General features: G+C 35.1%; 3 protein-coding genes across 3 annotated transcripts; all 3 read left to right on the top strand.

Annotated features, from left to right (window-relative positions):
• Nucleotides 1-482: 482 nt before the first annotated feature.
• Nucleotides 483-4,289, top strand: LOC132058241 (potassium transporter 2-like). Its single transcript, XM_059450793.1, has 10 exons — nt 483-669; nt 1,170-1,395; nt 1,479-1,721; nt 1,823-1,876; nt 1,967-2,017; nt 2,132-2,389; nt 2,504-2,556; nt 2,639-2,762; nt 2,848-3,102; nt 3,230-4,289. The coding sequence occupies exons 1-10, from the start codon at nt 625-627 to the stop codon at nt 4,261-4,263; spliced, it is 2,343 nt and encodes a 780-aa protein (XP_059306776.1). The 5' UTR covers nt 483-624; the 3' UTR covers nt 4,264-4,289.
• Nucleotides 4,290-8,861: 4,572 nt separating this feature from the next.
• On the top strand, nt 8,862-11,058 carry LOC132056187 (bidirectional sugar transporter N3-like). The gene is made up of 6 exons (XM_059448269.1): nt 8,862-9,019; nt 9,406-9,442; nt 9,533-9,743; nt 9,853-10,014; nt 10,120-10,239; nt 10,508-11,058. Exons 1-6 carry the CDS (start codon nt 8,974-8,976, stop codon nt 10,829-10,831), a joined length of 900 nt encoding a protein of 299 aa, XP_059304252.1. The 5' UTR covers nt 8,862-8,973; the 3' UTR covers nt 10,832-11,058.
• A 1,282-nt stretch (nt 11,059-12,340) lies between these two features.
• On the top strand, nt 12,341-13,863 carry LOC132058240 (mRNA 3'-end-processing protein YTH1-like). Its single transcript, XM_059450792.1, has 2 exons — nt 12,341-13,468; nt 13,654-13,863. Exons 1-2 carry the CDS (start codon nt 13,093-13,095, stop codon nt 13,692-13,694), a joined length of 417 nt encoding a protein of 138 aa, XP_059306775.1. The 5' UTR covers nt 12,341-13,092; the 3' UTR covers nt 13,695-13,863.
• The last annotated feature ends 258 nt before the right edge of the window (nt 13,864-14,121 follow it).

Genomic DNA, 14,121 nt, shown 5'->3' with positions numbered 1-14,121 from the left:
AAAACAAAATCATTTTCCTTTTCTCATTGACCAAAAAAAAAAAAAAAAAAAAAGAAAGACTATTTTTCCAGAATTCAGAAAGAATTATACCGTGGAATATGATTAGGTCAACCAGTCAGCATCGCATGTGACTAATTAAAAACTCTTCTTATCAGTCCTAACTAAACCGAACATGTGATGCAATACCAAAAGTTTATTCTGATTTTCTTCCATACTTCCACTTATATATAACTAACTAAGTCCACACTCTAGAATCTTTCTGCCGTACTAAATTTTAGACTTTTAAAATTGGAGTTCCTTGTTTGTTTTGGCTAATGAGATGGTATGACTTATACATAATTGTCATTTCTCTAACAAGAGAGTAGATCTTAAACAAATGAAATGCGTGTAGTCTTGTAATAATTATAAAGTAGTAAAATACCTTAGTGTCTCCCCTTTTGCTCTCAAATGTCTATATATTTATACCTTGTTCTTAACGTGTCTCCCTCGTATCAACCGATAGTCCATTCCTTTCAACAACTTATATGTTAAATGTTGTTTCTCTCTTAGTTCTTTCACTTGAAAATGGAATACTTACTTTAAATTTGTCAAAGGCTGTCTAGCATTCCTGCTTTTATCTGAGATATGGATCCTTCACTCAGCCCTGTGTCCATTCATTATGCTATTAAGGTAAGTGTGCCCCATACCCTGTAATGAATTTTCAATCATTTGTAAATGTTGTGGTCATGTGATCAAGAGGTCACCATTGTTGGTGTGCAAACAAAATCCACATTGGAAGTTGGTGAGGAAAAGAAGCTAGGATATAATGTATATTGATACTCTTAATGGTGTGAGACAGTGTGGGGCTTAGCCAAAGCGGACAATATCACACCATGTTATGAGTATCTTTGGACAGTTTTGGCCCAACAGTTCAAGATATTAAAACAGTCTCATGTAGAAATGCAAAGTAAGATTATGTGCAATAGACCTAATGTAATCAGATTCTTTTTCGGAGCCCCAAATTAGTGGCGGGAGCACCTGGAATTTGAACCTAATTGAAACAATTTTGAAACTCCAGCTACTTCAGTTTCAAAAGCTAAAATGGCTTTGTACAAAGTCTTTACATGGTTTCATCACTATGCTTGAAGTCATGTTCATGTTTTATTCCTTTGTGTGTGGTGAATTTGTAGAAAGAGACGTGGAGGCATACCATTGTTCTGTCGTTTCAAACCCTCGGAATACTATATGGTCGATTAAGCACTGCTCCCTTGTATGCATTCGGTTCAGTTGATCCTAGCGATATCAAATCAGGAGAGCAGATATATGAACTCTTCTCCTTTGTTTTTTGGACTTTAACCATCATTCCCTTGTTGAAATATGCCTTTATAGTCTTGAAGGCTGACGATAACGGAGAAGGTAAATTAAAAACCTCTGGCTAAGATTGATATGTTCAAATCGTATAGATCGTTGTATGTCTAAATGTTAGTGAATTGTTGCAGGTGGCACGTTTGCTTTGTATTCCCTACTTTGTAGGCGCGCCAATGTAGGTCTGCTTCCGAGTGATTTTAGTGCTATGGAGCTTATGCATCAAGAGGAAGGAACTCCGTCTAAAATGAAGGTGGAATCAAGGGCAAGAAGAGCTACTGGAAGATATAAAAGCAGCCACTACTTGCTGTTATTTTTGGCTTTGCTTGGTTCCTGTTTGATAATCTGTGATGGAATTTTTACCCCTGCTCTTTTGGGTTAGTCTTATCACTATTATTCTCACTACTTGGGGATTTTTCAGATTACGCCCTAATTTCACACGATCAGGTTTTAAAGTTATCTCCTGTTTTCATTTCAGTTTTATCAGCAACGTCAAATCTGAGACGTTCATTGTCAAAATTGGCACCCCGATGTAAGAATTTATTATTAGTACTTATCATGCAAGATATTTATAGAATACGAAGGACTTTGGAGCTGATTTTTGTTATACAATTTTTATCAGTTACCTCTTCAGAAAAGGCAAGACAATCAGTTGACAGGTATTTAAAGAGATGTAAGTGTCCTAACTTATAACTTTCTGTGTTGGACATTGAAATAGCAAGTATTTACTTTTTGGGATAGTAGTACTGCATCTTTAGCTACTAATTCGTTGAAATGGTACTGTCAGATATACCAGTTCCGGTAGCATGTGCCATCTTGATTTGCCTTTTCATGCTGCAACGATATGGGACAAACAGAATTGGTGTCATCTTTGCTCCAATTGTCATCACGTGGCTCATGTTTATAAGTGGGTTTGGCATATACAATATAGTTCATCATCCCCAAATCCTCTGGGCAATATCCCCAACATACATGTTTAGGTTCATTAAGACAATAGATATCTCAAGTTGGAAACTTCTAAGCAATGTTGCCTTATGTGTAGCAGGTTAGTTGTGTTAACTGGAACTCATGTATTGCACCTTCATTTTGATGTTCATCAATTATCTCCTAGTAATTCTGAAACCAAAGTTTTCTGATATATGAAGGCTTACATTTTCAGGTTCAGAGGCAATGTTTGCAGATTTAGGTCATTTTTCAAAGCGATCTATTAAGGTACTTATGCAATTCATTAGCCATTCTTAAATAGGTACGTGATCAAGGAGATAAAAATATTTACAGGATGCTATTTGTGCAGGTAACTTTTGTCTTTTTGGTATATCCAGCGCTTGTATTATGTTATGCTGGTCAAGCAGCCTATTTTTCCAAACACCTTGGCACTTCAGATGATGTTGCTCATCTTAGTGAATCTGTGACACGTAGTAAGTTTGACAAATGTTTTTTTATAGTTGTCATGCTAGTGGCTTGTTCCTTCGAATTTCTAATCCTCAATTATCAACTGCTCAGGACACCTTATTCATATATTCAACATATTGTCCCTTTTTGCTTCCCTCGTGGGAAGCCAAGCTACGATTACTGCAAGTTTTTCCATCATAAACCAGTGTCAAGCACTTGCTTGCTTCCCGAGAGTCAAAGTTATCCACACATCAGAAAAAGTACATGGACAGGTTTATGTTCCTGATGTAAACTGGATGCTCATGTTCCTTAGCCTGTCAATCTTGATAGGTTTTCGAGATATATCAGCTATTGCAAACGCTACAGGTATAACTATATAGAGTGATCAAAACTTTAGTTTCTTTTGGTGTTTAGCACTAAGCATTTCTGACTCCCATATTGTTACTGGCACAAATTTTATCTCATAAATTTTTTTGCTCAATTTTTGTCCCAGGTTTAGCTGTTATTTGTGGAATGCTAGTGACAACTTGTCTTATGTCACTAATTATAGCACTGCAATGGGAGAAGACTCTTGCATTTCTCTCTGTGTTGTTTTTGTTATTCTTTGGTTCAATAGAGGCATTGTACCTATCGTCCTGTTTCTTGAACTTTATCAAGGGAGCTTGGTGCGTCGTTTTTCTGTCATTGATTTTTATGACAATCATGATCTCTTGGCACTATGGTACTATCAAAAAGTACGAATTCGACTTACAGAACAAGGTGACTGTGGATTGGCTGACAGATTTAAGTCCTGGACTTGGAGTTTCTAGAGTGTCCGGTATTGGGTTCATCCATAGTAATATTGTGACAGGAATTCCAGCTTTTTTCTCTCATTTCATTACCAACCTCCCTGCATTCCATCAAGTGCTGATTTTACTGTCCTTCAAGTCTTTGCCTGTGCCATACATTCCCAAAAACGAGCGATACCTCATTGGCAGGATTGGCCATAAAGAATACAAGATATATAGGTGCATTGTTCGATATGGATATCGTGATCATGTAAGGGATGTTAATGATTTTGAGGATCAGATTATTAGCTCGATAGGCGAGTTTATCGCCAGAGAGGAACGGCATCAGGAACCCTTGTTTTTACAAGAAGGAAGAATGATAATTTTGGGGACCAATGGAAATGCATTAGTCCCTGTTGTTGAACAAAATGAAAGTGGTGAACAAGTAACAGATATTGAAAATCCCACTACTACTACTACTACAAGGAGAAAAAAAGTTAGATTTATGTTACCTGCAAGTAGTCCTAAGATGAATCCATCAGTAAGGAAGGAACTTCAAGAACTTGTTGATGCAAGGGAAAGTGGCACTGCCTATTTTTTGGGACATTCACACTTGAAAGTACGCAAAGGGTCGAATTTTGTGAAGCAATTTCTTGTGATGGCTTATGCTTTTCTTGATAGGAATTGCAGAGAGCCTCCAATTGCATTAGACATTCCTCATGCTGCTCTTTTGGAGGTTGGAATGGTGTATACAATATAGTAATATAATTTGCAAATGAAGCAATAGATATATTATGGCCCAGTCGTCGTAGGGTTAGAACTCAAAGTTTTTAAAATTCTTTTAATTGGAAAGGCGTTAATAGAAATTCAACATCTTTCAACAGAATCAAACGGAGAAATTGCGTAAAAAGAACACCATAAGGGGTGATCTTGAACTTTTGGCTTTGTTTAATGAAATCCTTAAAAAATGACCTTTGGTTAATTGTTGCATATAACTAAACTTCTTTAACCCATCCCACTTCTCCCCTTTTTACTTTGGTTTAGTAGTTTATTGGCATAGAAATCTCAATGATACTAGGATGTTCTCATTTAGAAGATCAAAACTATGAAAATCTCACAATAAATTCAAGAAAACCAGTAAGTGATACTCCATAATGCAATGAAATAGTAGGGCCAGATAAAAAGCACTAGCTTCCGAAATATGTTTCCATTACCGCCAAAAGCTAGAGTGGTATGATTAAACTTCTCTAATACCCTTAATCTTGGTAATTAAGAACTTCTTGATGGGGCGCTTTACCCACCTTAAAGGGATTAACCGGTGTGAATTCATATCAGTCAGGCAAAGCAAGAGGGTTCGAATTACCAATGGTGTTATTTTCTACCATCACCTATTCCATCATTTCAAATCTTTGTCAGTCGATATTATCGATCTAAATAATTATAGCTTATGACCATATAGTAGAGTAATTATTTCCATTCATCATTTTTTCATTAATATTGCATGTATATAGGACCTTATGAAAGGTACTGTAGAGCTTTAAGACTTGAGAATAAGATTATAGAGCTAGGTAAAGCGAGTTGCGGCCTTATATGCATGCGGAAATGAGATAAATCAATATCATTAGTGCTTATGCTCTGCAAATATGATTAGATACGGAAGCCAAAACTAAATTTTGGGAAGATATGGCACCTTGCTTCAAGAGATTCTAGGCGACCAACAGATTTTTATTAGGGGAGATCTAAATGATCATGTCGGTAAAGATAGCAACGGTTTTAACCAAAGGGATATGGTTATGACCTTATGAAACTAGGTACGATGAAAGAAAGGGTATACTAGAGTTCGCTTTTAACTCATAATTTAATTATAACTAAATCATACTATAAAAAGAGAGACTCTTCCCAGCTGATAATAGTGAAGATCTAGTGGGGTTAACCGAAGCATTTTTCACTTGGCAAAAGAAGTTGTTGGAGGCGATGCAACAATATTCACCTCAGTCTGTCTGGCCCCGGAATTGTCCTACGAGATATCCCTAGGGAAAGGGTGAAATTGAATAGGCAATCCATAGAAAGATTCCACTCAGAGAAGCAGTTTTTTTATTATTCAGTTCTACATCAAAAACGAGCAATTGATTCGAAGCATTGCTGGAAGCTCGGGCAAAGTTGTCGAGCACGTCCACCGTTATCTTTCCTGTCAGGATTGCTGGCAAGGAGTCGACACATTGATATAAAACCTCTTCATATAAAATAACGTAATAGTCTTTATATCAAGATACACATGACACGTTAATAAATTACTTAGTAACCATATTCTCATTGAGTCAATAATTCATGGGGCATGTCAAATATATTCTTCTTAGCTATAGTTCTTAGTAACTTTAAGAACGTAAAACATATACTCCCTCTGTTTCAATTTGTTTGAACCTATTTCCTTTTTAATCCGTGCCAAAATGAATGAACCTATTTCCTATTTTCAAGGCTTATTTTAAACCACAAGTTTCAAAAGTCTTCCCTCTTTCTTAAATGTCGTGCTCAGTCAAATGGGTTCATATAAATTGAAACGGAGGGAGTATATTTTACCAAGAAACATTTGGATCTTTATTAAAAAAATTGAACCATGTTTGACACCCGCATTGGGGGATTTCTTATTGAATTCATTACTCATCACGTAGACCGACATATATTCATAGACATTATATTATAGGGAAAAGGTGCAAATATACCCATTAATTTTGCGATTTAGAGCAGATGTATCCCTCGTTAAAAATATGGTGCATATATACTAACACAAATGGCGCAAATATATTATTTTCGCTGACCGATTTTTTTTTTAAATCATTTAGCTTGTTTTTTAATTAAAAAAAAATGTCACGTGGCTTTAAAAAATAAGTCTACTTATTCTTTTTAGTAAAAAGCCACGGGTAATTTTTGTTCTGGTGAGTCGGGTCTGTTAGTTTAAAAAAAGGGTAGACTTATTTTTTTTTTTTTTATAGCCACATAGATATTTTTTAAGCGAACTAGATAACTCACAAAAAAAAAAAAAAAAATTGCCACGTGGCTTTAAGAAAATAAGTATACTAAAAAAAATGGATAGGCTTATTTTTTAAAAGACATGTGATATTTTTTTAATGAAAAAATAAGCTAAATGATTTTAAAATAAAATTATGTCAGCGAAAAGGGTGTATTTGCACCATTTGCGTAACGACAAGGTTATAGATGCACCGCTTTTTTAACAAGGATATATCTCCTCTAGATCGCAAAGTTGAGGGATATATTTACACACTTTCCCTATATTATATTTAATTACTAATCGTCACGATTTTAAAATGACTCAATACTTTGTAGTTAAATAGGCTTTAACCGGAGAAAATGATGGAATGGGTGGGGTTGGACCATGAATTCATTATTTCAACTTTATAACATGAGTATAAAAAGTTGAGTTCTCCACGCAATTTTGAGGATATGATCAGATTGCATCTTTGGATCTCAATCTCTCAAATTTTTTTTTATCTTACTTTATGAAAGCTGACACCCTTTTTAATCACTATAATGTCTCTTTACTTTTTGCATATGAAATCAAAATCAGACAAGCAAGTGTGTATATACACATGGTATGTATTACTGCTGTACTATCAATACTATAATAAACCAATTAGAGTGTCCAAATTGGCACACGTCCTTATGGTAAAATCAAAAGTTTATTTATGAGTTCATTCAAGTAAAGTTTCTATTCCCTTGACAGTGATCATATTGCATACAACACGTTCCAAAAATATCTGTTTTAGCAATTAGAGAAGATGATACGAAACATCTTGGATTCAATCATAGTGACAAGCATAATTCATGCAATACGTGGATACGTGTGATAGATGCGCAGTATGGGATGAATTTGAGGCAGGTTAATTTTTGCCCTTCAAATGGGCTGGTCTTTAATTTTTGTCCTTCAAAGGGAATTCATGCCTTCCGGGCATAAGTTGTTTAAGAAATCTGATACAACTTGTGCCGGATTCATAAAGAACTTATGCCTCACAAGGCATAAGTTCCATTTGAGAGACAAAAATTAAAGATCAGTATAAAATAGGTCCAAAAGTGCAAATGACCCATTAAAATAAGCAAAACAATAAATATTCCTCAATAAATGGCTCATTGCGCAATCCAGCTCAAATGTAACTTGGGCTGAGAGTGACCGGGTCAAGTTGAACTAAACAATGACTCAATGAGTCATAATCTAATTCAAGTTTTACTTTTGTTATTTGTTTTCTTATAAATTTTAAATTTCCAAACAAAACTAATAAAACTCTTTTTTCTTCTTCATTTTAACTATAAATAACAAATCAAATTTTAACAAGGTTTCTCTCGTAGGTTAATTTGGGCTACATACTTAGCCCAAAACAATATAACTTTTAAACGGACTAAATTTGAGGGAGACACGATGGGCGAGTTATCGAATTTAGGTGTGTTGAGCGGGTCATATTTTTACGGGGTCATTTGCACTTTTGACCCTATTTTGTGCATAAGTTATGTCATCGCCTTTAAAGAACTTATACTAGGCATAAGTTCGATTTTGAAGGGTAAAAATTAAAGACCATCCCATATGAAGGGCAAAAATTAAAGACCAGTCCATTTAGACAGCCCGTGCAATTACTTCAATTTTACGATCTAATTTCGCCAGTCCTATATATGGACCAGTTTCAATTTCTTGTGCAATTGATTTAAGTTTTTGTGCTAAATATTAAGATATTTTACATGATAAGCATAAATTAAAGCACAATCCATGTAACAAGAACATATTATGCTAATTAAACTCATGTCACCAGCATTTTACAAAAAAAAAAAAAAAAACGTAGCATTTTAAAAATTTAAGAAACATAGAAATTTGATCCATATATTTCATCTCATTATACATTTATACATATTAAAATGACAACCCACCAGGACAAGATAAGCCTACTAAAGCAAAGCAAACTAAAGCATATCCTGAACTCATCAGCCACTGCAGCAAATTGATTATCTCTTTATTATTGATACAAATTGCTGGCTTTAATTGGTCCCAACATCATTTCTAAACTGATTTTTTTTCTTATTTGTGGTTCATTTTGTACCAAGAATGAAAAAGAATAAAACCTCAAAAAAATAAAGCACGAGTTGTAAGTATTAGTCCTAAGGATTGGGGGGTGACATAATAAAAGTCACACGGGACCCTTGAGCTTTGAGCATATGAGTGTTTTTTTGCACTTTGATTAAATATTTATCTAAATACAATAGAAAAAAAATTTAAAGAAAAAGGATCTTTAATATCAAAGTAGTAACTAGCTACTTTCCCACCCCTTGCTTGTATAAATGTGTGAACCAAGCCCTCCTCTAATTTCACAGCCAAGTAGAAAACTTGATTGTCATTTGCAACTCTAGCATTGTGTGTGAGAAACAGTGCTAGAAATTTGAAATTCTTTGGCTAGAATTACAAAAAAGAGAGATGGCGGGTATGTCTGGTCACTGGGCTTTTGCTTTTGGTGTCCTCGGTAAATATACCTCTTTTCTCCTTCTTGCTTCTTAGATTGTTAAGCAAATATACCCACTGGTTTCTTTCAGCTGGTCATTTCACCTTATAATTTGTTCATAAGAGTAATAATCTTAGAGAGAAGAGTATAAGTTAACCCACTGTACATGTTACGTACATGTGCATCATAACAAAGTAATCATACATACAGGCCTTATACCTGTTAAGCGTGAATATGATCACATTAACAAGCAAAGATAGTGATAGTCACTACATACATGATACATATGCATCTATTATATGTTTGTTCTTTCCTATACATGTGATTTTCCGGCCTTGATGTACGTACTAACATATTCTCGATAGTTTACAATATATTTCTTCCTAAAATATTTTCAAATGTTGCAGGTAACATCATCTCGTTCGTTGTGTTCCTTTCTCCAATGTGAGTCTCCATTTACTTAGATTTTTTGAAAATTCTCGGTGTATATATTTTGTTTATAATCTGACTAACACCATATTATCATACTTGTAGACCCACGTTTTATAAGATTTACAAGAAGAAATCAACAGAAGGGTATCAATCAATTCCATACGTGGTTGCTCTCTTCAGTTCAATGCTTTGGATATACTATGCTTTCCTGAAGACAAACACGACTCTTCTAATCACTATAAACTCCTTCGGTGTCTTTATCGAAACTATCTACGTTGGTTTCTACCTTTTCTACGCACCAAAGAAGGCCAAGGTAAGATTTTGTAGCCTTTTTTTCTTTCAAAGAGTTTTTCTTTTTCCTTACTTTCCTTTTTCTGAAGGAAGAAAATATAAGTTTGATCGTTAAAATTTAATTTTTACAGGTCCAAACTGTGAAGATGCTCTTATTATCAGTGGTTGGTGGATTTGGTGCAATTATCCTTGTTACTCAGTTTCTGTTCAAAGGGGACGTTCGTGGGCAAGTGGTTGGATGGATTTGCCTTGTGTTTTCATTGTGTGTGTTTGTAGCTCCCTTAGGCATTGTGGTGAGTTTTTACGTGCAATTTGTGATTTTCCCATCAAGTTCCTCTCTTTTTTTGCCCTTCCATGCTTGAAATATCGATGCTTATAATTTTTCTCTTTTCATGCAGAGACAAGTAATCAAAACAAAGAGTGTGGAATACATGCCACTTCTCCTATCAGTTTTTCTCACATTAAGTGCCGTCGCGTGGTTCTTCTATGGTCTTCTTCTAAAGGACATTAACATAGCTGTAAGTTATCTCTTCATATAGACCACTTCTTCACTTGCATGCAGAGAGAAGGACTCATAATTTTAATTTTATGTATTCCAAGATTTAGGATAGCAACCCCAAATGTCAACATATTTAGTAGATTTCTTAACATATATTGTATATGGTTTTGGGTCAAAGCTACTGAATTCTACCGAACCAAATCCGTATGGTATACATATTCATGTTTACTTAAAATATCTTGTATATTATCAATGGTCTTACGAATTTGCCTTGTTATCTTTTATAGGCTCCAAATGTACTGGGATTCATCTTCGGTATACTCCAAATGGTGCTCTATGCAATATACAGTAAGAAAGAGAAGAACGTCTTAAAGGAGCAGAAACTTCCAGAGATACAAAAGCCTGAAGTCATTGTGAAGAATGAGAACATGAATGCTAATAAGAAGCTTCCAGAACTCACGCAGGAACAGATTATTGATATAGTGAAGCTGGGTTTGCTGGTTTGTTCAGATAAAGTACAGGTAGCCACGTGTCCGCATGATACTAATTGTGGAGTTAAAGCAGCTAATAAAGTAGAAAACATGCCCAAGCTGCAAACAGTGGCAACCTAGTACATGGCAAATCAGGCTTGGAATTGGCATTGAAGTCTAAGTGCCACTAATTCCTTTGGTTAACTTTTCCGACGTAATATATTGTGATATGTTTGTACACAAGTTATCTATGTTGAATATATAATTAAGTAATTAAAAGTGTGTTCTCTCTAACAGCTTAAACTTTTAGGTGAGATAATCACACTTTAATATTCTGATCTATATATGTGTGCTAATATTTTATGTAAGCTTTTATGGCATATTGTCCTAGTAAAGAATAAAATGGTTATCTCGATACATATATATTCAGGAGTATATTTAATTATGCACTTGCTCATGATCATGGTTTAAATAGAAATAGGTCGATTTTGTTGGAAAATTCAGGTTATAACAATAAATTTAGTTTCCTAATTGTGAAAATTACTCGAATGTATCAACAAAATTATTTTCTTATTTCTACTAATGATTCTAAGAAGGATCCATTTTCGGGGTGCAATTAATAGGATTTTGATTTACACAACCTGTTGCGGCAAATGCTTGTCAAAAAATGTTTGTAACTAATCATGTAGGGGATTTTGATTTATTATTAGGAATTTTAGGTTTTTATTGGATAACAGGGAGTTTCGAATTTAGGAATTTATTCAAAATATTCAATAACTTGATTTATAATAATGAGGTCGTCTTTCTCTGAGGAAGAATCGAAATAGAATCAACTTAGCAATGGTATATTTCATTTACAGCAATTAAGGTAATGTGTTATTCGAGTTAATTTCTATGTATGGATTAAAGTGTGTGTTCGTTTCCATATTACTTGTCCACGTTCCCTTTTACATGTTCTTTAAGAAATCATAAATAAAAGTATACTTTTACAACATTACCCTTATCTCCCTCTAATAAATTGTACTCTAATCAATATTGGCTACTTTAAAAAATAATTAATGTTAAGGCCAAAATTCAAAAACTTTAATTAATTCTATCTTAGTTTTGTAAATAGACAAACATTTTGGGATAGATATTTTAGTAATGTGGACAACTAATATGAGACAAAGGGAATAGTCAATTTTATTTTTTAATCAAACATTTTTCATTTCATCACGTTTTATTAGATGATCGATAATCTTAGAGTAAATATCTCAAAAGATCACTCAACTATGAGGAATTATGTAGTAAAGTCATTCAAATTTGTTGTATCAATAAAATTACTCAACTTAGGATTTTTCTCTCACAAAATCACTCAACCAAATTTATCATAAAAGAAATCACTCGATAATCTTATTATATCCCGGTGGCTGAAGAGATTGCAGACGACCATTATACATAATTTAATTTATTAGGGGGATATTAAATGGTTATATAGGTAAAGATATAACAACAGTTTTTTTAATCAAATACGTGGATGATATGTGATAAGTATTGGTGTAGTATTAGTTAATGTACTTGTTAAGGGTTATTTATCTAATTGTATATGTGTAAGCCCTTGTATAAATACCTCCTTATGATTAATGAAATATATCGAAGTTGCACTGTTACATGGTATCCGAGGTGGAGCAAAAAAAACCCTACCAGCCGTAACTATGTCAGGAACTTCAGCCACCACCAACGCTGCCACCACTGATGACATTGTGTCTGCTGTTTCAGAATTACCATTTCCATCACCAGCGTTTAACCCCACCCACCAACTCCCAATCAAACTGACTTCAACAAACTTCTTACTCTGGCGAACACAGTTTATGCCTATGATTCGTGGTTGTGGATTAGAGCATCATCTTGATGGCTCTCAACCAACTCCGGCAAAACTTCTTGGTGAAAATCAATTGAATCCTGCATAGTATAATTGGGTACGACAGGATCAAATGGTTTTAAGTTGGATTATGGCCTCTGTTTCAGAGAGTGTTTTACCACAAATAGTAGGCCCCGAGATGGGTCGTGCGGCCTGGGAAAAATTGACTTCGGCGTATGCTACGGCATCGAAGTCAAAGATTCGTGAATTGAAAAATTAGTTGTATACTATTCGTCATGGATTTGATTCGATTGAGACGTATGTCCAGAAAGCCAAGAGTATAGCGGATCAACTTGCAGCCTTACAACATCCTGTTAATGATGATGATCTTGTTGAGTATGTTAAAAGTGGCTTGGGTGCGTCCTATCGCCCTTTTACAAGATCGCTTGATGCTACGCAAAATGCTATATCTTTTGACACCTTGTCCGGCCTACTTTTGACGGAAGAAAGACAATTGCAGCATGAAGAATCGGCTACAATTGCACCAACAGCTCACTATGGAATGGCTCAACCTCAGCGTGGGCGAGGTCGGGGACGTGGTAATCGAGGATGTGGCAGGGGTGGCTTCTTTAATTCTCAAACTTCTGCCCCGAATAACCAACTTCACATTCCAGCCACTCAAGCAGCACCATTGGATACTTCTACCATCACTTGTTATAATTGTGGAGGCCTCGGACATGTGTCTCGTGTTTGCCCTTCACCAAAGACTGGGAATGCTAATCGTGGTGTCACTAGACCATCCTCCAACCTTGCTAGCACCTCTTCACAATATACTCAACCATGGCTTGTGGATAGTGGCACCACACACCATCTTACTGCTAATCTTGACAACCTTGCTATTCAATCTGAATATCAAGGTTCTGAAGAAGTTGTACTAGGTAACGGTTCTAAATTACCGATCTCTCATGTTGGTTCTTCTTCTTTACGTGTTCCAGGTGCTTCCTTTGATTTAAATGATATTTTGTGTGTTCCTACTGCTACACAAAATTTACTTTCTGTCAGTTTCTTTTTTAAGGCTAATAATGTTTCCATGGAATTTTTTCCTGACTCTTTTCTTGTGAAGGATTTGGTAACGAGGGCTCCAGTGTTCGAAGGCCCGAATAAAGATGGTCTATATCACTTTCCACTGGCGCTGTTGCAGTCTCCTATCCAGTCATACTCTGCAAATTTGAGCACGTGTCATGCTCGGCTTGGACACGCTTCTCCTTCAACAGGTCATCATTTAGTATCTAGTAATAGTTTAGGTTCTGATAGTGCTAGTGGTCGTAGTTCATTGTGTCAGGCCTGTGTAACGAGAAAAATTCATAAGTTGCCTTTTTCGGTGTCTGAATATTCAGCTAGTAGTCCTTTGGAGTTAATTTGTTCTGATGTTTGGGGTCCAGCCCCCGAAATCTCAAACGATGGTTTTCGCTATTATGTTATATTTTTTGATCACTTTAGCAAATACTCGTGGATTTATTTTATGAAGAATAAATCTGATGTGCTTGATATTTTCCATCAATTTTGTCTATTGGTTGAGAAATTTTTTGGT

This window comes from Lycium ferocissimum, chromosome 5, assembly GCF_029784015.1.
Source record: "Lycium ferocissimum isolate CSIRO_LF1 chromosome 5, AGI_CSIRO_Lferr_CH_V1, whole genome shotgun sequence".
NCBI lineage: Eukaryota > Viridiplantae > Streptophyta > Magnoliopsida > Solanales > Solanaceae > Lycium > Lycium ferocissimum.
This window is presented reverse-complemented; position numbering and strand designations above follow the sequence as displayed.